The 21,224-nt window shown below is 39.0% G+C and overlaps 1 protein-coding gene across 3 annotated transcripts; it reads left to right on the forward strand.

Moving 5' to 3' along the window:
• Positions 1–14,232: 14,232 nt before the first annotated feature.
• LOC145129759 (putative apyrase 7) lies at positions 14,233–19,831 on the forward strand. 3 transcript variants are annotated; one of them, XR_013717650.1, is made up of 4 exons: positions 14,233–14,525; positions 15,384–17,269; positions 18,526–18,857; positions 19,714–19,831. XR_013717650.1 is itself a non-coding variant. In XM_079064557.1 (3 exons), the coding sequence occupies exons 2-3, from the start codon at positions 15,526–15,528 to the stop codon at positions 18,789–18,791; spliced, it is 2,010 nt and encodes a 669-aa protein (XP_078920683.1). In that variant the 5' UTR covers positions 14,233–14,525; positions 15,384–15,525; the 3' UTR covers positions 18,792–18,969. The 3 variants fall into 3 exon arrangements, 1 of the variants encoding a protein (XP_078920683.1); XR_013717649.1 differs by lacking the exon at positions 19,714–19,831 and adding an exon at positions 19,244–19,499; XM_079064557.1 differs by lacking the exon at positions 19,714–19,831 and having other exon boundaries at positions 18,526–18,969.
• Positions 19,832–21,224: the final 1,393 nt, after the last annotated feature.

Here is a 21,224-nt window from a genome sequence, read left to right on the forward strand (position 1 = left end):
CTCGACGAGTCGGAAGACCGAATCGACGAGTAGGAACTGTCTGGACAAAACCCTAATATTTAGGGTTTGCACCCTATTTAAACACTTTATCTCGTCCCAAACCAGCCTCCATCACCCTCCCAACTCAGAGAAACCCTAGATTGAAACCCTAAACCCTTTTTGTGTGATTCTTGAGCTTGTTGTGCCATTTTGTGCAAGTTAGAAGGTTGAATAGAAAAAGAAGGAGCTTGGGATTTCAGAAGGAGCAAGGAAATCCAGAGATTTTGCTTCATTTCCTGTTTATAGTAGGTAAAAAGTCCAGACCTTGAATTTTCTTTCATTAGATACTCTTTTGGAGTAACTTAGGGCTTTTGGAAGCAATTTTGGAGCCATACTAGGATGCAACCTCGATTTTGGGATTAAGACTTCAGATCTGGAGCCATTGAGGGTTCCCATGGCATAAAGGTGCCAACTTTATGGCCATGGGAGACCCATGCATCATATAAACCCCTTTTTATGGCTTTTTGAGCCAAAGGCCCCATGCATGTGCATCAAGTTTGAAGCTTTACGTATAAAATGAACCCTAGGAGGCCAGATCTATGGCTTTGACGCGTTAAGACCCATTATAATCGAATGTATAGTGTTGGACAAAGAGGGACTCAGCGAGTCACTTGGGTGACTCGGCGATTCGGGACGCTTTTTCTCGAAAGTGTCTCCTGGAAATGGTTTTGGTTGAGTGGAAGGAACACTCAACCTGATAGGGGTTTGTTTTGGACCTGGAAATCATGGGACTCGACGAGTTTAAGAACAGACTCGACGAGTCCAATGCAATCTCCCAACTTATGAAGACGGACTCGGCGAGTTCAAGAGGAACTCAGCGAGTCATAGACTGAACATCTTCTTATGGATGAAGATAAACTCGGTGAGTTCAAGAATGAACTCGGCGAGTCGGTTGAAGATTGTCTGAGGTGTTGTTGAAGGCAAACTCGTCGAGCTCTTGCTAGAATCGACGGGTAAGGACGAGATGTCGGCCACAATGTCGACCCACAAGTAGGAGTTTTTTGTTAGATGATTGTCTTCGTGATATTCATCTAGGTTTGCTACTACCTGATGTGAGTATGTGCTAGCAAGATATGTTATATGTGATAGAGGTAGTAGGAGGGGATTAGTCCCCCAGTTCGGTTGTTAGGACCGACGTGTAGGTCGGGCACCCCAGATATGCCTGACAATATGTTTATGTGATATGATATTATGTGGTAGTAGTAGGAGGTGAAACAGTCCTCGTATTTCGGTTGTTAGGACCGAAGGGTAGGTCAGCACCCCAGAATGGCTTGACATGGGTTGGTCAGCACCCCAGAACGGCTTGACATGGGTAGGTCGGTACCCCAGAATGGTCGTACCGGGTAGGTCGGGCACCCCATAATTGCTCGACAGTATGTATGTTATGTGATTGTTTGGTATGCGGTATGATGGGGGAACTCACTGAGCTTCGTGCTTACAGTTTTCAGTCTTGTTTCAGGGACCTCTTCGGCAAAGGGGAAGGAGCTGGCGCGGTAGTGGCACATCACACACATGCATGATTTTCGCAATATGGGATTTCTTGGGATTGTACTCTGATTTTTATTACTATTGATGATATGGTTTTGAGACATGTTGTTACAGTTTTATAAATTGATTTGACATTGGTAATGTTTTTGGTAAACTGTTTTATGAGTTACTTAATTAAAAATGAAATTTTTGGCCTTGAATTTTGGGATGTTACAAGTTGGTATCAGAGCCTTGGTTTGAGGGATTCGGGCACACTCCCTAGTGTGTCTGAACTCAAATTAAGGACTTGGTATGAAATTTTCAAAAGTAAAATCATTTTTATGAAAAGGAGTTTGAAAAGAGAAAAGAACTTTGAAAAAGAACTAGATGTGTGATGTGCGCGACCGGCCGAGCTCAAGTAAGTTTTCCCCAAGATATCCATACATGTTATGTTATGATATGATATGATTATGAGAACCGCATGCTAGATTAGGGCTAGAGGATCTACGAAGGATTACTTATATTCCTACTTTATATGTATGAGAAATGCATGCTAGATTAGGGTTAAGGATCTAGGAAGATGCCTGATATGCCTGCTATATTTGTTTTTGAGCTGCAAGATGTTACTGATTAGTCAGTTATATGATAGCTTGGATAGAGTATGATTGGATTGGGTTACTCAATGCCCGAATGTTGTTGCTTTGTGCTTTGGGAGTCCTAGTTATCTTTAGCTAACTAGTAAACGAATACGTTAAGTTACATATTGCGAGGACGAAATAATTCCAGAGGTTAGGTCTAGCCCTACTGCGCAACTCTTGTTTGAGTCCAACCGTTGTGGGGTAGGACCTTTCATTTGAAGAATTATCTGGTCTTAGTAATATGTAATGGTATTCGAAAGCTAGCTAGGTAAAGGTAGCAGGGGTTCCTTATGCAGCTGATGGCGGAGAGTAGGTCGGAGAGTTACCCTAGGGTAAGCTTAGGACGAGATTGGAAAAGAGTGCAACAGTAGTAGAAGGGACTTGGTGAAGTCGAAGCAATCCTTGAGGAAAGTACGGATAGATGTGGAAGGTAGTATGGGCCTGTACTACTGAAAGTAGAGGATCCGTACTCGACTCAAGGAGGGCCGAGATGGAACCAGGAAACTTGAAGAGTGTATGAAACCTCCCAAGGTTTATGTATGATTCTGACTATTATGTGTTATGTTTGAGAATGGTGATGATCACACGTCATGCAGGGGGAGGTTCAGGATCAGGATCGGGCTCGGGGGCAGGTTCCGAGCCAGTGGACGAGGGACTACGCGAGTTCATCGCGTCTGAGATCACAAGAGGTATCCTTGAGTCGACCCCGGTGATTTTCGGGTCGATCAAGGAAGGGATCATTGAGTTGATGGAGGATCGCCTCAGGGCATTCAGGGGCGATATGGCATTCAGTCAGTTAGGATCACGTACACTGTCCTTCAAGGACTTCAGGAGCAATGGTGCGCCAGATTTCCATGGGGCTAAGGACCCCATCGCAGCCAGGAGATGGATTGCAGACATTGAGTCTGCATAGTTGACGAGCTTCTGCCCTGAGGGGTCGAAGGTGCGATATGTTGCAGGTTATTTGAGAGACCGGGCCAGGGATTGGTGGGAGTCAGTTGGTGACTCGTTGGGAGCCTCGACGATTGAGGCTATGACTTGGTCGGACTTTGTGACCATGTTCAGGTCTGAGTTTGTGCCAACGGTAGAGCTTCAGCAGCTGGCCAAGGATTTTCTGGATATGAGGCAAACGACGGAGTCAGTGGCGGAGATTACTGCCAAGTTCTGGGAGAGGGCATTGTTGGTGCCCCAATATGCGGGAGACGAGGAGATGCGTAAAACCCGCTATCATGATATGTTGAGGGCAGGCATCCGGGAGCATGTCAGCTTCTCGGCATGCCCAACCCTGGATTCCATGATTGCCACGGCGAGGGAGAGGGAGATAGACTTGGAGCACCTCAAGAAGAGGAAGGCAGAAGAGGGACAGGTTACTGGGGCTTCGGGGAAGAAGCCCAAGGGATCATACACTAGGCCGAAGGGCCAGTCGGGTCAGGGTCGCTGCAGGAAATGCGGCGGGTTGCATGAGGGGGCTTGCAGGTTGGGATCGTCGGGCTACTATAAGTGCGACAAGACGGGGCACTTTGCTAGGGATTGTACTGCCCCTGCCCCCACCTTTCATACATCAGACCTGATTTGCTTTCATTGCAATCAGAAGGGCCATAAAAAGGCCAATTGCCCTCAGTTGACAGCAACAACGCCAGTGAAGGCGCTAGCTCCAACGACCCTGCGGATCACTGATGGTCGGAAGGGCAAGACAGAGGCTCCAGTGGTGAGGAGTCGGGCCTTCCAGTTTACTACTGAGGAGGCACGCGCCGCACCCGATGTGCTGACGGGTATGATTTCTTCTCCCCACCTTTTATTTTATGTGTTTATGATATTGAGGTGCCGTGTGATATGTCTTGTTTAGGATCGTTCCATGTGAACGGTATCCCAGTTCAGGTGTTGTTTGATTCGGGTGCTACCCGATCATTTGTTTCTCTTGCGCTTAGCAAGAGGTTCCCTGAGTCTTCGGGCATGTTGGAATGCCCTTTAGAGGTCGAGATTGCAGATGACCGATCAGTACGAGCGTCGATGGTTTTTAGGGATTGTGTTCTGAGGCTATTTAAGGAACGCTACCTGGTATACTTGGTTCCCATTCCGTTGTGTGGGAACAAGGTGATTATAGGCATGGATTGGTTGAGCCCCAACGGGGCGGTGATCGACTGCGCGCAACAGTTGGTTCGGATCAGGACCCCGAGTGGGGGAGAGCTGGTGATTCAGGGCGAGAGGCCACATCACGGACCAACGCTATGTTCAGCAGCGAGGGCTAGGCGTTACCTTCAACAGGGTTGCGCTGGGTATGTCGCCTATGTTATGGATACCCGAGAGGAGGGCAAGGCATCGGTGAGCGATGTACCCGTGGTGAGAGATTAAGCGGATGTATTCCCAGAGGAGCTGCCTGGGGTACCTCCGGAGCGACAGATGGAGTTTAGGATCGCCCTAGTCCCTGGTGCGACACCGATAGCTAAGGCACCATATCGGTTGGCTCCTCCTGAGATGCAGGAGTTGTCTACGCAGCTGCAGGAGCTGTTAGACAAAGGATTTATCAGGCCGAGTAGTTCGCCTTGGGGAGCCTCGATCCTGTTTGTCAAGAAGAAGGACGGGTCGCATCGTATGTGCATAGATTACCGGGAGCTGAACAAGGTAACGGTGAAGAACCGTTACCCACTCTTGAGGATAGACGACTTGTTCGACCAGCTCCAGGGAGCATCTTGGTTTCCAAGATTGACTTGCGGTCAGGCTACCATCAGATGAGGATCAGGGATGAGGATATACAGAATACTACTTTCCGGACTCGCTATGGTCACTACGAGTTCGTGGTGATGCCCTTCGGGCTCACCAATGCTCATGCCGCATTCATGGACCTCATGAATCGCATGTGCAGACCGATGCTAGATCGGTCTGTGATAGTTTTCATTGATGACATCTTGGTTTACTCCAAGACGCAGGAGTAGCATGAGGAGCATCTGCGAGAGGTTTTGGATACCCTGAGGAGGGAGAGCTTGTATGCCAAGTTCTCTAAGTGCGAGTTCTTGTTGCGCGAGGTGCAGTTTCTGGGGCACCTTGTCAACCAGAACGGGATATTGGTTGACCCGTCCAAAGTGGAGGCCGTGATGAGATGGGAGGTTCCGAAGTCTCCATCTGAGATTCGGAGTTTCCTCGGATTGGCAGGCTATTATCAAAGATTCATTCAGGACTTCTCCAAGATAGTCGTACCTCTGACCCGACTGACGAAGAAAGTCGTTGTCTTTCGCTGGGGGCCTGAGCAGCAGGTAGCGTTTGAGACGTTGAGACAGAGACTATGCAAGGCACTGATCCTCGCCCTGCCCGAGGGCGTGGAGGATTTTGTGGTGTACTGTGATGTGTCCATTTCAGGTTTAGGCGCAGTCTTGATGCAGAGAGGGCATGTCATCACCTACGCCTCGAGGCAGCTGAAGCCTCACGAGGCGAACTACCGGACGTATGATTTAGAGCTGGGGGCAGTCGTCTTCGCCCTCAAGATTTGGCGACACTACCTCTATGGGGTCCGCTGTACCATCTACACGGACCACAAGAGTTTGAGGTACCTCATGGATCAGTCGAATCTGAACATGAGGCAGCATCGGTGGTTAGATGTGGTGAAGGATTACGATTGCGAGATCCTTTACTACCCGGGGAAGGCCAATGTTGTGGCCGACGCGCTTAGCCGCAAGGCAGCGCTGATCAGAGACATCTGCATGAGGATGACCATGGTGACTCCGCTTTTGGAGCAGATCTGAGAGGCCCAGCTGGAGGCCATGAAGGAGGAACATCATAAGAGCGAGCGTATTGTGGGTCAGGTTTCCTCCATCGACTACGATAGCCGAGGGTTATTGACTCTACATCGTAGGGTATGGGTTCCCTATCATGGGGGTGTGCGCCAGGTTCTGATGGAGGAGGCGCACAAATCTCGATTCTCGATTCATCCCGGGGCGACGAAGATGTACATAGATCTTTGACCCGATTACTGGTGGCCCTGCATGAAGCGGGATGTCACCTGGTACGTAGAGCGGTGCTTGACCTGCAGGAAGGTCAAGGCCGAGCACCAGAGGCCACACGGCAAGATGCAGCCGCTGGACATTCCCATGTGGAAATGGGAAGATATTACTATGGATTTCATCACCAAGCTCCCCATGACTGCTCGGGGAGTGGATTCGATTTGGGTCATCGTGGATCGGTTGACCAAGAGTGTCCACTTCATACCGATCCAGGAGAGTATCTTGGCCGAGAAGTTGGCAGATATCTACATCCGAGAGGTTGTGGCTCGACACGGAGTGCCAGTCTCCATGATTTCGGACCAAGATGTGCGGTTTACTTCCAGGTTCTGGAAGAAGTTTCACGACGAGTTGGGTACTCGTCTGCACTTCGGCACAACGTTCCACCTGCAGACGGATGGTCAGAGTGAGCGGACCATCCAGACTTTGGAGGATATGTTGCGGGCCTACGTTCTAGACTTCGGTAGTAGCTGCGATACCTACCTTCCATTACCTGAGTTCTCCTACAACAACAACTATCACACGAGTATCGATCATCCTCCTTTCGAGATGTTGTACGGGAGGAAGTGCAGGACCCCGATATGTTGGGGAGAAGTCGGACAGAGGGTCATGGGGAGCACCGAAGTGGTGCTCAAGACGACAGAGAGGATTCAGCAGGTTAGGAGCAGGCTTCAGACTGCTCAGAGTCGGCAGAAAAGCTACGCCGACAAGCGTCGTTCGAACCTGGAGTTCCAGGTCAGGGATATGGTCCTCCTGAAGGTGTCGCCTTGGAAAGGTGTCATCCGATTAAGGAAGCGGGGCAAGTTGGGTCCTAGGTACATTGGACCTTTCAAGGTTGTCGCCCGGGTGGGCAAGGTGGCATATAGGCTGGACCTGCTAGCCGAACTCAGTCAGATTCAAACACGTTTCACGTCTCCCAGTTACGGAAGTGCCCGGTGGACGACTCAGCAGTGGTACCCTTGGAGGATATTCAGGTGGATGATAGCCTGAATTACATTGAGCGGCCAGTGGTGATCCTTGACAGGAAGTCGAAGGATCCGAGGAACAAGAGGGTGGAGCTGGTGAAGGTGCAATGGAAGCACCGCAAGGGATCAGAATGGACTTGGAGCTGGAGGGAGAGATGAGGGAGCACTACCCCGAGCTTTTTCCAGATTCAGCAGCAGACTTCGAGGACGAAGTCTAAAATAAGTGGGGGAGATTTGTAGCACCCGATTCCTGGTACGTATTTAATGTCACTGAAATGCCACAATCTACTCTGGGACTCGGCGAGTTGGAGGCCCAACTCGTCGATTAGACTCGACTGTTGGATCGGGGGTTTAAGTGACCTACTCGACGAGTCAGAAGACCGACTCGACGAGTAGGAGCTGTCTGGACTAAACCCTAATATTTAGGGTTTACACCCTATTTAAACACTTTATCTCGTCCCAAACCAGCCTCCATCACCCTCCCAACTCAGAGAAACCCTAGATTGAAACCCTAAACCCTTTTTGAGTGATTCTTGAGCTTGTTGTGCCATTTTGTGCAAGTTAGAAGGTTGAATAGAAGAAGAAGGAGCTTGGGATTTCAGAAGGAGCAAGGAGATCCAGAGATTTTGCTTCATTTCCTGTTTATAGAAGGTAAAAAGTCCAGACCTTGCTTCTTCTTTCATTAGATACTCTTTTGGAGTAACTTAGGGCTTTTGGAAGCCATTTTGGAGCCATACTAGGATGCAACCTCGATTTTGGGATTAAGACTTCAGATCTGGAGCCATTGAGGGTTCCCATGGCATAAAGGTGCCAACTTTATGGCCATGGGAGACCCATGCATCATATAAACCCCTTTTTATGGATTTTTGAGCCAAAGGCCCCATGCTTGTGCATCAAGTTTGAAGCTTTACGTATAAAATGAACCCTAGGAGGCCAGATCTATGGTTTTGACGTGTTAAGACCCATTATAATCGAATGTATAGTGTTGGACAAAGAGGGACTCGGCGAGTCACTTGGGTGACTCGGCGATTCGGGACGCTTTTTCTCCAAAGTGTCTCCTGGAAATGGTTTTGGTTGAGTGGAAGGAACACTCAGCCTGATAGGGGTTTGTTTCGGACCTGGAAATCATGGGACTCGACGAGTGTAAGAACAGACTCGGCAAGTCCAATGCAATCTCCCAACTTATGAAGACGGACTCGGCGAATTCAAGAGGAACTCGGTGAGTCATAGACTGAACATCTTCTTATGGATGAAGATGAACTCGGCGAGTTCAAGAACGAACTCGGCGAGTCGGTTGAAGATTGTCCGAGGTGTTGTTGAAGGCAAACTCGTCGAGCTCTTGCTAGACTCGACGGGTAAGGACGAGATTATGGCATTGTGTGGTCATGAGGACTCGACGAGTTGGCGGGCCAACTCGGCGAGTTGAATCAACTAAATGTTGACTTTGACCAAAAGTTGACTTGGACCATGGGTATGACTTTGACATTGACTAGGTTTGCGTGACCCTTGTAAGGGTTACGAGTATGAGAATGAGTTGATAACTTGGAAGAGTTGTCATGTAGGGATTGAGGAGTCGAGGAGAGTCGATTTCCACATCGAGATCAGTACAGACACTACGCGACATTGAGGTGAGTTACCTTCCAGTAGAAGTGGGTCTACGGCTACAATGCCGGCCCACTAGTAGGAGTTGTTTGTTAGATGATTGTCTCCGTGATATTCATCTAGGTTTGCTACTACCTGATGTGAGTATGTGCTAGCAAGATATGTTATATGTGATAGAGGTAGTAGGAGAGGATTAGTCCCCCAGTTCGGTTGTTAGGACCGACGGGTAGGTCGGGCACCCCAGATATGCCTGACAATATGTTTATGTGATATGATATTATGTGGTAGTAGTAGGAGGTGAAACAGTCCTCGTATTTCGGTTGTTAGGACCGAAGGGTAGGTCAACACCCCAGAATGGCTTGACATAGGTAGGTCAGCACCCCAGAATGGCTTGACATGGGTTGGTCAGCACCCCAGAACGGCTTGACATGTGTAGGTCGGCACCCCAGAATAGCTGTACCGGGTAGGTCGGGCACCCCAGAATTGCTCGACAGTATGTATGCTATGTGATTGTTTGGTATGCGGTATGATGGGGGAACTCACTAAGCTTCGTGCTTACAGTTTTCAGTCTTGTTTCAGGTACCTCTTCGGCAAAGGGGAAGGAGCTGACGCGGTATCAACACATCACACACATGCATGATTTCCGCACTATGGGATTTCTTGGGATTGTACTCTGATTTTTATTACAATTGATGATATGGTTTTGAGACATGTTGTTACAGTTTTATAAATTGATTTTAATTGGTAATGTTTTTGGTAAACTGTTTTATGAGTTACTTAATTAAAAATGAAATTTTTGGCCTTGAATTTTGGGATGTTACAATTTATGTTGACCAGATGGGTCTATGTGCTATTACTGTGATATGTGTTGCTGTGTGTGCTGAGCTTCAGGTAGTCTCCAGGGTTGCTAATAACCCACAGGGCGTGTTGTTTGCCCACTGAGACTTCGGGTAGTCTCGAGGGTTATTGATACCCATAATTGTTTATTTTGTGTCGTGTTGTATGCGATATTTTGGGGAACTCACTAAGATTTGTGCTTACATTTGTTGATTAAATGTGTTTTACGTACTTCTAAGGATCACGGGAAGGCGAATGCTTGACTGTACACATTCGTCTGCAATTTTATTTTCGGATATTTTGGGACACTCTGATATTTTGATGATGATTTGTGTTTGACATTTATGATTTTATTGGGATGGGTTTTATGAACAATGTTTTATGTGAATTTTTAAAATGAAAAATTTGGTTTGAAAATTTGAATGTTACAGAGGGACCAAATACACAACGAAACTAGCTCAAAATGATCATCAATCCAAACGCTTGGACCAAAACCTATAAAAAAAATACATACCACATGAACTATTTTTACAGTTTTGTCTACATTATATAAACTACCCTCATACGATATTTCAATTTTTAAGCCTACACCATATTTTTAACAAACTATGAATCATGATATCTTCCTTTTTACCGATGCACTTTCGCTTATTGTGAAAGTTCAGTAGTAATCGTTTCTTAAGTTGTAATCATTTCCTTAGTTGATACTATTTTTTTAACAAACTATGAATCGCAATACGTTCCTTTTACCAAGGTTACCTCAAGCTAACAATATCGAGATTAATTTTTGAACATATATAAGGTTAGTTCAACTCGTGCAAATAGTTAGGAAGATTGCAAGTCAATAACAAGGTTGTGGTGACTTGGTAAGACATGTGGAAGATATGATGGATAACGTATTGACTCATGTTCAAATCCTGACACTACTTAGCCATTGTGGCCATGAAGGTTCGCATGCAGTGACTCTAGGGCATGAGACATAGTCTCATGTTCGCAACGGGGGATTAGTTGGTGCACGAAAGATGGCCCGGAAACGAGGAAGTTCCCTTTCCAAAATAAACAAATAAATAAATAACAAGGTTCTTTAGTTCCGAATTTATTATCAGTTGCATGGGGAAGAAAGTAAAAGTAATTTCTCTTGAGTCACAAATGCATATCGGGATGCTTTAACAAGGTCATCTTATATTGATGTCATTACTACAGAAGAATGTAGAAATAATAAGCCTCACGAAAGAACTAGATTTCCATGAATATTTGTTGGTTTGCTTTTGTTAGAAAAATCAGTGATGTGAATTTAGCGAAGTGAAGTTTGCGGTCTTTTGAAAAAATATGGTCTTATGGAAAAAATTAAGCTTAATATATGGTTAATTGGTTATTTAGTATTTAGTGAATAACTCTATAACTCCTGTTTGAGGTTAAAGTCATTAACTCATGTTTTCACTCTCATTTAAGTAAAAATACATTTTAAACTTGTTAAATGTTAATTTAATGGAGTATTATAATAACCATCATCATTTGTAATCATTTTAATGATGCAAGGTAAATAAATAATCAAGTTTGTGGACGTGTCCTCCGAATTATAATTATGTCTTTTCCATTATTATTGAACTAACACTAGAACAATCACACTTGAATGGGCAACCATCGAAAAACTCATCATATCATATCAATGCTTTTCTGTTACCTTATTAGATTTATACAACTAAAATTGGTTTGAAGTCGAAATTTTAAAATGACTGGATTTGAAAACCAAATTCAGAGACTTTTATAGTTAAAAAAAATTATGAAGAATTTAACAAGTTAATAATAACCTTAAGTCCTTAACACAATATATATTAACCCTAATAATCTAATTTAAAGACGTTGAAACTTGAAAGTTAATCTAAAAACAAAAAGAATTAAACTTATAGATCAATGGAAAATCAAACTTTATTGATCTTTTTCCTCATCTCACTTCTAAAGCTTTAAATAAATTAGTGTTCGATCACCGTCCCATTATTCTAAAGAATGAGGTGGTAGTGGATTATGGTCCTATTTCGTTCAAGTTATTTAACACTTGGATAGATTATGGCCCTATTTCGTTCAAGTTATTTAACATTTTGATGAATTATGACAATTATGTTAAAAAAATAAGCTTAGGGCATACATAGTCCATTGAACTCTAAAGAGTTTAATAGATTGTCACATCATTACCACATAATTATTTTATTTTTTTATTCAAATTTATTTCTTAACATCCACACTTCATTAAACCCAATAAAATTTAATGGATTTCCACATTATCATTATTATATTTCTAAACATAATTATAAATTTAAAAATAAAAGATATAATAGTTAAAAAAATACAATACTTAAAAATACTTTCATTAAAAATTATGAAACACAAAACATGTAATACCTAAAAATATATTAATAAAAAACATGAAACCAAAATAATATAATATCAAAAAATATGATGAATTTTATTTGTGGTTTAATTAAAAAGGGAAATCTCCAGAAAAGTCCTAAAATTTTACCCTGATTTACGAAAAAAGTCTCAAACTAAATTTTGTTTACGAAAAAGCATGAATTACCGGTAAAAATGGCGATTTGACCCCTTTTTTCCGGTTTACCGGTTTTATTACTTACCTGTTTCACTAAAGTCTCATTATTTTACCCTAATTTGCGAATAAGTCCCAAAATAAAATTTAATGATTATTTGGCCCTTTTCTTTATGTAACATACATTTTACCGGTTTCATTGTTGACCCGGACGCCTAGTCATTAAATGAGATGATGAGATGGATATATTGAGTTATATAATGCTATGTTTAGCATAAAATTTGATATTCTGATGTATTGTATATCTTTTTGGAACATAAAATGTATCCAACGAATACTACAATAATTACATAAACTAACAACAACTGTGTTATTTTTTACGTTTATAGGAAATATCAAATTGTCTATCTAATCTTATGTAACCCAATATATCCATGTCATCAGACATCAACTCATTTTCTGCCATTTTTTCTTAGAAACACACATTTTATTGGTTTCATTGTTGACGTAGATACATAGTCATAAATGAGCCAATGGGATGGGTATCAAATTTTACAGTAAATGTGACATTATATAACCCATCGTATTCATCTTATCAGCTAATTTAATGACTAGGTGTCTAAGTCAACAATGAAACCGATAAAATGTATGTTACATGAAGAAAATGACCAAATCATCAGTAAATTTTATTTTGGGGCTTATTCGCAAATTAGGGTAAAATAATGGGACTTTAGTGAAACATGTAAGTAATAAAACCGGTAAACCGGAAAAAATGGGTCAAATCGTCATTTTTACTGGTAATTCATGTTTTTTCGTAAACAAATTTTAGTTTGAGACTTTTTCGTAAATTAGGGTAAAATTTTAGGACTTTTCTGGAGATTTCCCAATTTAAAAAATCTAATATAAAATAATATGAAAATACGATCACATATATATTTGGTTTAGAATTTATTTGAAAAAGAAAAAAATTAAGTTCATTCAACCACTCAATAATCATACAACTCTTTTATTCAACCCTCTTTCATTCATCACCCACACTCTATTCAATCTTAATTATCATCCATTCAATTTCTATTAAAACCCCGTTGTGGATGCCCTTAAAAAGCTTAAGAGTGGCGTCGAAAAAAAATTAAATATGAGATGTTACCTGAATCTCATAGAAACAGGAAGTTTTTGGAGAAATTTTTTAATGTCAGTCTCAACAAATGGTTAGGGGTGTTCGTTTGATGGATCAGTTTGATCCGATCCAATCAAGTGAATACAAATTGATTTCGGTTTTCAAAACATGGATCCAAATTGTCCAAACTAAATTCAAATCCAATCCGATCCGATCTAATTACAATTCGGTTGGATCGGTTTTTATAATTCGGTTTTCAAAAACCGAAACATTTTAAAACGACATATAATTATAATATTACTTAACTTTACACAATAAGCGAAAACAAATTATTTAGTTGTGATTTGAAATTTATAAACAACTACTAAAAAGATATATTATAGTTAAATATTTTATAGATAAAAAACTTTTGAGAGAAAATGTATATTAATGTTTTTTTTATTGGGTGAAACGTTTTGAACGTGTTTGAAAAAATAAATTACAAAATCAATAAATAACTATAAATATATATTATAAATAAATAAATAGTAAATGTTTATTCGGTTTTTTTGGACTATTCGGTTCTTATTTTATAAACCATAACCAATCCGAAATCTAAAATAATAATTGGGTTTTGTCGAAAACCAATCCAAAGATCCGAATATCCGAACCAATTAGTCCAATCAAAATTGTCCAATTAGACAATTCGGTTTTATTCAAATAGAAACAGCTATACAAATGGTTGATGATATAGGTATTTTGTTGAAGCAAATTTGAGATATTGAAAAAGTTGAGCTATTTAGTAAAAACTATATAAGATTTTGTTGCTTTTGATTTTAGTTGAAACGTTTTTCTTTTTCTGAATTTCGACAATAATATAAATATTTTATTAATATTCGAATAATTATTACCTTAAAAGAAATTGTGTCTAATTTAAGTTGACATGAACTCAAACTTTATATATTTATTCATTTAATTAAAAACCATCGTAAACAAGAAAAAGAATAAAAAAGTCAAAATTCCTTTTATTGAAAAAAAAAAGGAGTCGTTGCGTAGGTTTGTTGTGTGTCGGAGATGATCAACGCGGAAAGGCGCGCCTATATCTCTTTTTTCGCCAGTTTGGATCCAATCCATACCCGGCGACCGACGACCGACGACGGTTGATTGTGATCTGCGACAACTCAGAGAACAATTTCAACCGTCTTTCTTCAAGTGTTAATTTTTGGCTATTTCCTTCTCAATCGGTTGAATCGAGACTGTCACTCCATACATATCTCATACTCTTCCCTCGAGATCTATACTCCTTGTATACTTATTAAATCGAAGGAACCTCATTGCTCCGATTCTGTAAGTATCCGCAAATCCATTTCTGTTTATTGAATTTACTGTTGCCATCTCGTCGTTTTCACGCTGCGATCGATTGTTTTTTGTTGTTTTGTATGTTCACAATTAGAAGCTATCCTCGATGTTTTGCATTCTGGTTATCAGGAATAGGGTATCGTGCTTTTATGATTTCGTTTCCGGGTGCGCGAAAATGCAGAAACTAGAACTTAGGAAAAGAATGTTGTGGCTACTAAACTAAATTTGAAGGTTACTTTGCTTTTATCAGAACTTAGAGATTCATAGAAGATTAGAACTGAACAAGTAAAATTGCAGTTTTCGGACAGAAATAGGGAAACACATTCACAACTAATGCTCTCCAAGTCCTGTTAACATTTCGATTTTAAAAGACAAATATATTACTTCTTAAGTTCAGATTTAGTAATGCTTTCTGATATAGTTCAATCTGGTCGTTATTTTTCGCCCAAATTTGAATTGCTCCATATCAAATTGAAGTTGTTAGATCAGATGGGGTATATTTCGGATCCGTAATATTTGGAGACACCTCCGGATACTGATTCTGGATTTCTGGTAGCTTTCATGAATCATGATAAACTATCTTTCCATCTATGAAAGAGGTCAGATTAGGCATTAGGGCATGACCTTGCACAAGAGTGAAGATGCAATCATTATAGTCTCATACTAGGAATTTGTGAATTAGGGCCTTCCTACTAGGGTGCAATATTCTACATTTAGTACTATAACTATGTGATAAATTATAGTTTCAGGTGCTATACGAACAGTGTTTTTAATAAATATCCTTTCTAAACAGTTTAAAAGTTCAATCACAAGGCTAGCTAGTACTCACACTGTGATTTTTTTCAGGTCAACCTATCTATCCGTGACTAGAGGCCAATGCTCATAAACATGAAGAGCTTCCATCTTCTAACTTGTGTCATATCCTCTCTATGTATTTTGGGATGCCATAGATATCACCTGGCTTAAAATTTCCCAAATTTCTTCAAGCATGGTATACACATCATCAGACTTGCCCCCTTTGAGAGGTTCTATTCGTGATTTCATTTTCCCCAACTCTAGACACAAAAATAGTTTAAGACTCTCCTCTTCACTTCAAGATTTCTCTACATACAATCAACTTGATCCAGAAGAAGGAAATCTTAATCTTAACCATGGACTTGACCAGATTGATTTCTCAAGAGAAAACAGTGGGACAAGTTTTTTAAAAGAGAAACCATCACCAAAATCTAGAAAGTGGGTAATTCTCGTTTGCTTCCTGTTCATTGCTTCTCTTATCTACACATCACTTCATCTTTATTCAAATTGGTCAAAAAAATCCTCCAGATTCTTCGTTGTACTTGATTGTGGTAGCACAGGTACACGTGTCTATATATACCAAGCATCCATCAACCACCAAAAAAATCAAAACCTTCCAATTTTGTTAAAATCAATCCCACAAGATCTTAATTCTAAACCCAGTTCTCAAAGTGGGCGGGCCTACAACCGTAAAGAAACCGAACCCGGATTTGACAAGCTGGTCAACAATGTAACCGGGTTGACCCAAGCCATAAACCCACTCCTTTACTGGGCTGAAAAACAAATCCCAAAACACGCACATAAATCCACCTCATTGTTTCTCTACGCGACAGCTGGCGTCCGGAGGCTACCCACTGCTGACTCAGACTGGGTGTTGAACAACGCGTGGTTGATCTTGAAGAATTCGTCTTTTGTATGTAAACGAGAGTGGGTTAAAATCATTAGTGGGACAGAAGAAGCGTTTTATGGATGGATAGCTTTAAATTATCATACCCATATGCTTGGTGATAAAAATAGACCAAATAAACAAACATATGGTGCACTTGACTTAGGTGGATCATCTTTACAGGTCACATTTGAAACCAATGACTACACAAATACAACGTTAAACGTGACAATTGGTCAAGTCAACCATCGGTTAAGTGCTTATTCTCTTTCGGGCTATGGTCTAAACGATGCTTTTCACAAATCTGTACTTCATTTACTAAAAATGAACCCGGAGAGTAGTGATAAAGTTATCATAAGACATCCTTGTTTGCAATCTAGGTACGATGAACATTACATAGGAAAAAATGGAAACCCGGTTCGGTTAATCGGTGCTCCAAATTGGGAAGAATGTAGTAAACTAGCAAAACTGACTCTCAATTCATCGGAATTGTCAAAAAAACATACATACGGACAGTTTTACGCGATGTCTGGATTCTATGTGGTGTATCGGTTTTTCAATTTGAGTGATAAGGCCCCACTTGACGAAGTTTTGTCCAAAGGTCGGAAATTTTGTGAAGAATCATGGGAGGTTGCTAAGAGCAGTGTGCCAGCTCAGCCGTTTATAGAGCAATATTGTTTCAGAGCACCATATGTTGTGTTATTATTGAGAGAAGGTTTGGGTATAAAAGATAGTCAAGTTAATATCGGGTCGGGTGGGATTACGTGGACAACTGGGGTTGCGCTTCTGGAAGCTGGGAAAGTGATTTGGAGACGACCCGGACCCGGGTTTTATAATTACAAATTGTTTGAAATTGAGATGCACCCTTTGACCTTATTAGTGATTTTGTTGGGTTCCTTGTGTTTACTTGCGTTTGTGTTATCATTGGTTGGTAGACGATTCTCTCGTAAGTTGAATTTACCGGTTTTTAGGCACAGAAACATATCGGGGAATTCTGTTCTCAATATATCGAGTCCTTTTAATTACCGGCGCTGGAGTCCTGTCATTTCAGGTAAATTCTTTGAGAAAATAGTTTCTTTTACTCAAATTAATAGGATTCACAAAGCTAACCATACACTCTCCAAAGATTTAATTCACATTTTTCTACTTTCTACACGCTGCATGAAAGATTAAAAAAATAATAATAAACTAAATATATTTTGATTTGGGGCTAAATGAATGACATAACGTTGTACTTTTATTTTTATATTGATTTTCTAATTATGGCATTTTAATTATAAAAAAAAAAGTTATTAGGACACAATAGTTTTAAAAATCTACCCATTGTAGCAATAGTTAATCTCTTGATTTGAATTACGATGGCATGACACCGATTAGCAAGTTTTTATCTACAAAGGATGTGCGAGTGTAATATGGCACTTTTTTTTTATTATAAAATACTTCATTCAAACTTCAAAGTCTTTTTACCATCTTCTTAATTATAACATCAAACTTTCATTTCTAATTACAACATTGTACTTTTAATTTTCTCTTACTAAAAAATCATACATTAAATAAAATAAAATAAAATATGCTTATGCCGAAGAGAAATTAAATATCATCGTACCTTTTGTTTCCACCCATTTTCCTTCTCATATAAAATAATGACATGTGGAATCCACTAATTATCACTCTTAATCTCCTCTCTTGATTTTTTATATTTGTCTTGATCTAGTGAGTAGGAAGATGGGAGGAACAAACCATAGGAGGATATTTGATTTCTCTTATACAAAAAATAAATTATTACATATTATTTACTATTCCTTCCTTTTTCCACAATTTTCTCAATATAATTTGAAGAGGTCCAAGGCAGATTTTTGCATGAATTTTCTAAACGTAGATAGAAGAATGATCCACCCCCTCGTGAAATTATTTTTGGTGTACCCATATTCGATATAATGTATGATATATTAATAAGAAAAAACTTAAAAGTACAATGTTGTAAGTTTGATGCCAGAACTAAAGAAGAAAAAATTGGCAAAAAAAAAAAAAAAAAAAATTAATTTGAAAGTGCTGTATAAAAAAAATTGTCACACAAGCGATATGAACACATGTGCACATTAGACGGACAATGACGTGGCATAAAAACATGCTAATCTGTGTCATGTCCTGATGTCATCATAATTCAAGTTGAAATGTTACCTATTGCTATAATGGGTGAAAATTTCAATGTACAAAGTGTATTGGTTAAATAAGAAAAACGAAAATTTGATAGTAATGGCACGCACTTTGGGCAGATTCTAAGACAGTGTTTTTATGGTGATTTAGGGGAGGGAAGAATGAAGACACCACTTAGTCCAGTGGCACGTGGCACTGATGTCCAGCTGGCAGATTCTTCATTATATCCAACCATCCCACATAGTATTTCCTCAGGTAGCTTGGGACAGATGCAATTTGATAGTAATGGCACTTTGGGCGGATTCTACCCTAGCCCTCACAGAGGTCGGATGCACCTGCAAAGCAGACGATCCCAATCTAGAGATGACCTCGCTTCTTCGCTTTCTGATACACATACACATTTAATGAAGATTTAAGGATTCTCATATCATATGGGATTTGTCTCGGGTGACATGCAAAGATTGTGGTCTCTGATTGTTCAGGTAAGCCCCAAGTGTTTTTGTACAATCCATATATAATAGTTGTCAGGTTGAAATAGTTAAAATACATATTTTTAGACTTCAAAAAATATTCAAAATTTCCGAGAATTTGATATAGTGAATTGTTTTACAAGATATGATAAGCTGCTAACATTTTAACATTTTTAAATCGGTATATTTCATAAATTATTAAACAATTTAAATGAAAACGTACAGCAGATTGTATTAACTTGTAATTATGTGTCAAATAAGTAATCAAATTCGATGCTTGTTGGCATTAAGACATTTATGTGAAAACAAAAGGAAAACTTATCTAGATGTACTGAATCGACTAAAGTTTCATGCTATGTGTTAAAATTGAAAAGACTATATATTCTTGTTGTCGACAGGGGTCCCATATCATACAAAACAAACTTCAATTGATAGGAAATATGATAAACAAATACAGCGTTATTGGTGGTCGTATGATGTAATTGAACACAATGTTAACCAACTGTGTCAGGTTAATATATATCATAGATAATTAATATGTAGTGGGAAAGTGAGAAAATACCTCTTAATGTGTTTTCGATCGTATGTAAATATGATTTTGTAACTTTAATACAACTAATACATAGAAAAGAAGGCTTTTTCCTTGATTTGCCATACGGTTTACGTGGGTGCTTTGGTGTTATCGTAATGCGGAAGTTATTTGGTCTATGAAATACCGAAATGATATGATTATAGATACGGTTATGATGTACTCTTTTAATTGGATCACATGATTGAAATACTCTTTTAGTTGGATACGATTAAGAACTTGAAGGCTTCAAAATTGGATCTCATGGTTGAAATACTCTTTTAATTGGTTTTGTTTTAGGAACTTGAAGGCTTCAAAATTGGATTGCATGGTTGAAAAATCTAATGGAGCCTTAACTGTGGTTTTTTTTCCTTGCTAGCTTCTAGCTAACTTTTTAATTTTATTTGGTTTTTTTTTCCTTGCTAGCTTCTAGCTAACTTTTTAATTTTATTCATGCTGTTCTAAAAAAAATACCATGTTTGGTACGATGAAATTGAATAACCAAGAAATAGGTTAGACACGTAATGAAATAAACAAGGTAATGAAATTGATTATTACATTTCATTGTCATGTTTGATTGCCTCGAAAATATATAATTAATCATTCAAAAATGTTTTTTTTCTAAGAAAATTATGAACTTAAGTAGTAAAATTGATAAATAAATAATTTTTTTATAATAACAAACTTTAATTAAATAAAAGTACATGGTTAAATAAATTGCATATAAGCATATTTTATTTGGTTCAAAATATGCTCTATAAGTTTTATAAAAATTATCTATGATCTAAACAAATTATAAAATTAAAAGAGTTAGATGCTATAAAAATCTTGAAATATAATTTATTTATTTAAAAAAAAATAAAGTTGAAGCTTTGAAAAATTTAGAAAGACTATATGAATAAAAATAATATATAATTATATACATCATTCCATTCCCAAATCGTATGAAAAAAAAATCAGAAAAAAAAAAGCGCCCCTCCCCTTTAGAATGAAATCAGCCTAAGAAGAAAAAATTGCAATGTTCCATTTCATTCCTTTTATCAACCAAACAAGGTTTTTTTTTTTTTTTTTTTTTTTCATTTTGCCCTAATGTTCCATTCCATTGCTATTTAAGGTCATTAAACTTTTTTTTGTCATTTAAGATCTCTTATATACCTTCATCATGTTATGTTAGATTTTGAAATACCTTATGTCACATCTTAATATCTTATCAATATCTCTTCTATTCTGGAACAAATATTAATAATCAAGAATATGGTGTCCAGATAAAAGGATTATTTTTTAAATTTGAGAAAATATGGTCATTATTGTTAATTAGTTTGTTCTTATATGTCAATTTCGTTAATATCCCTTAAAGTAACAATATGTATTATAAATAAAAAGATTTTGAAGCTTTCAATATATTTTACTCAATCTACCTTTCAGATTTTATTTTATTGTATTCATTTGTTGAACATAGTATTAAGTCAACCATAAACTATTGAGTCAACATAGACATATTCTTTTGCTAGGATGAATAATGATCAAACCGCTAGGATGATTTTACTATTTTAGAACAATGAGAAAATGACTATAATTATGTTTCAAAATCATTCAAAAAACATCATTATAGTTTGGTATGTTTAAAAAATACAATCAAAATAAAACCTTTATACAAAAAACACCAATGAACTACATAATTTGTTCAAATTTCACCTTATGGTAACCGACAATTACCAGTAAAAAATAACTAAAGGAAAAAAAACAAGAGAAAATGACTCAAAATGGTAATTATGTTTCAAAATCGTTCAAAAAACACCATCCAATTTTGG

The sequence above is a fragment of the Lactuca virosa genome, chromosome 8 (assembly GCF_052849685.1).
Source record: "Lactuca virosa cultivar CGN04683 chromosome 8, Lactuca_virosa_CGN04683_v6, whole genome shotgun sequence".
In the NCBI taxonomy this organism is placed as follows: Eukaryota; Viridiplantae; Streptophyta; class Magnoliopsida; order Asterales; family Asteraceae; genus Lactuca; species Lactuca virosa.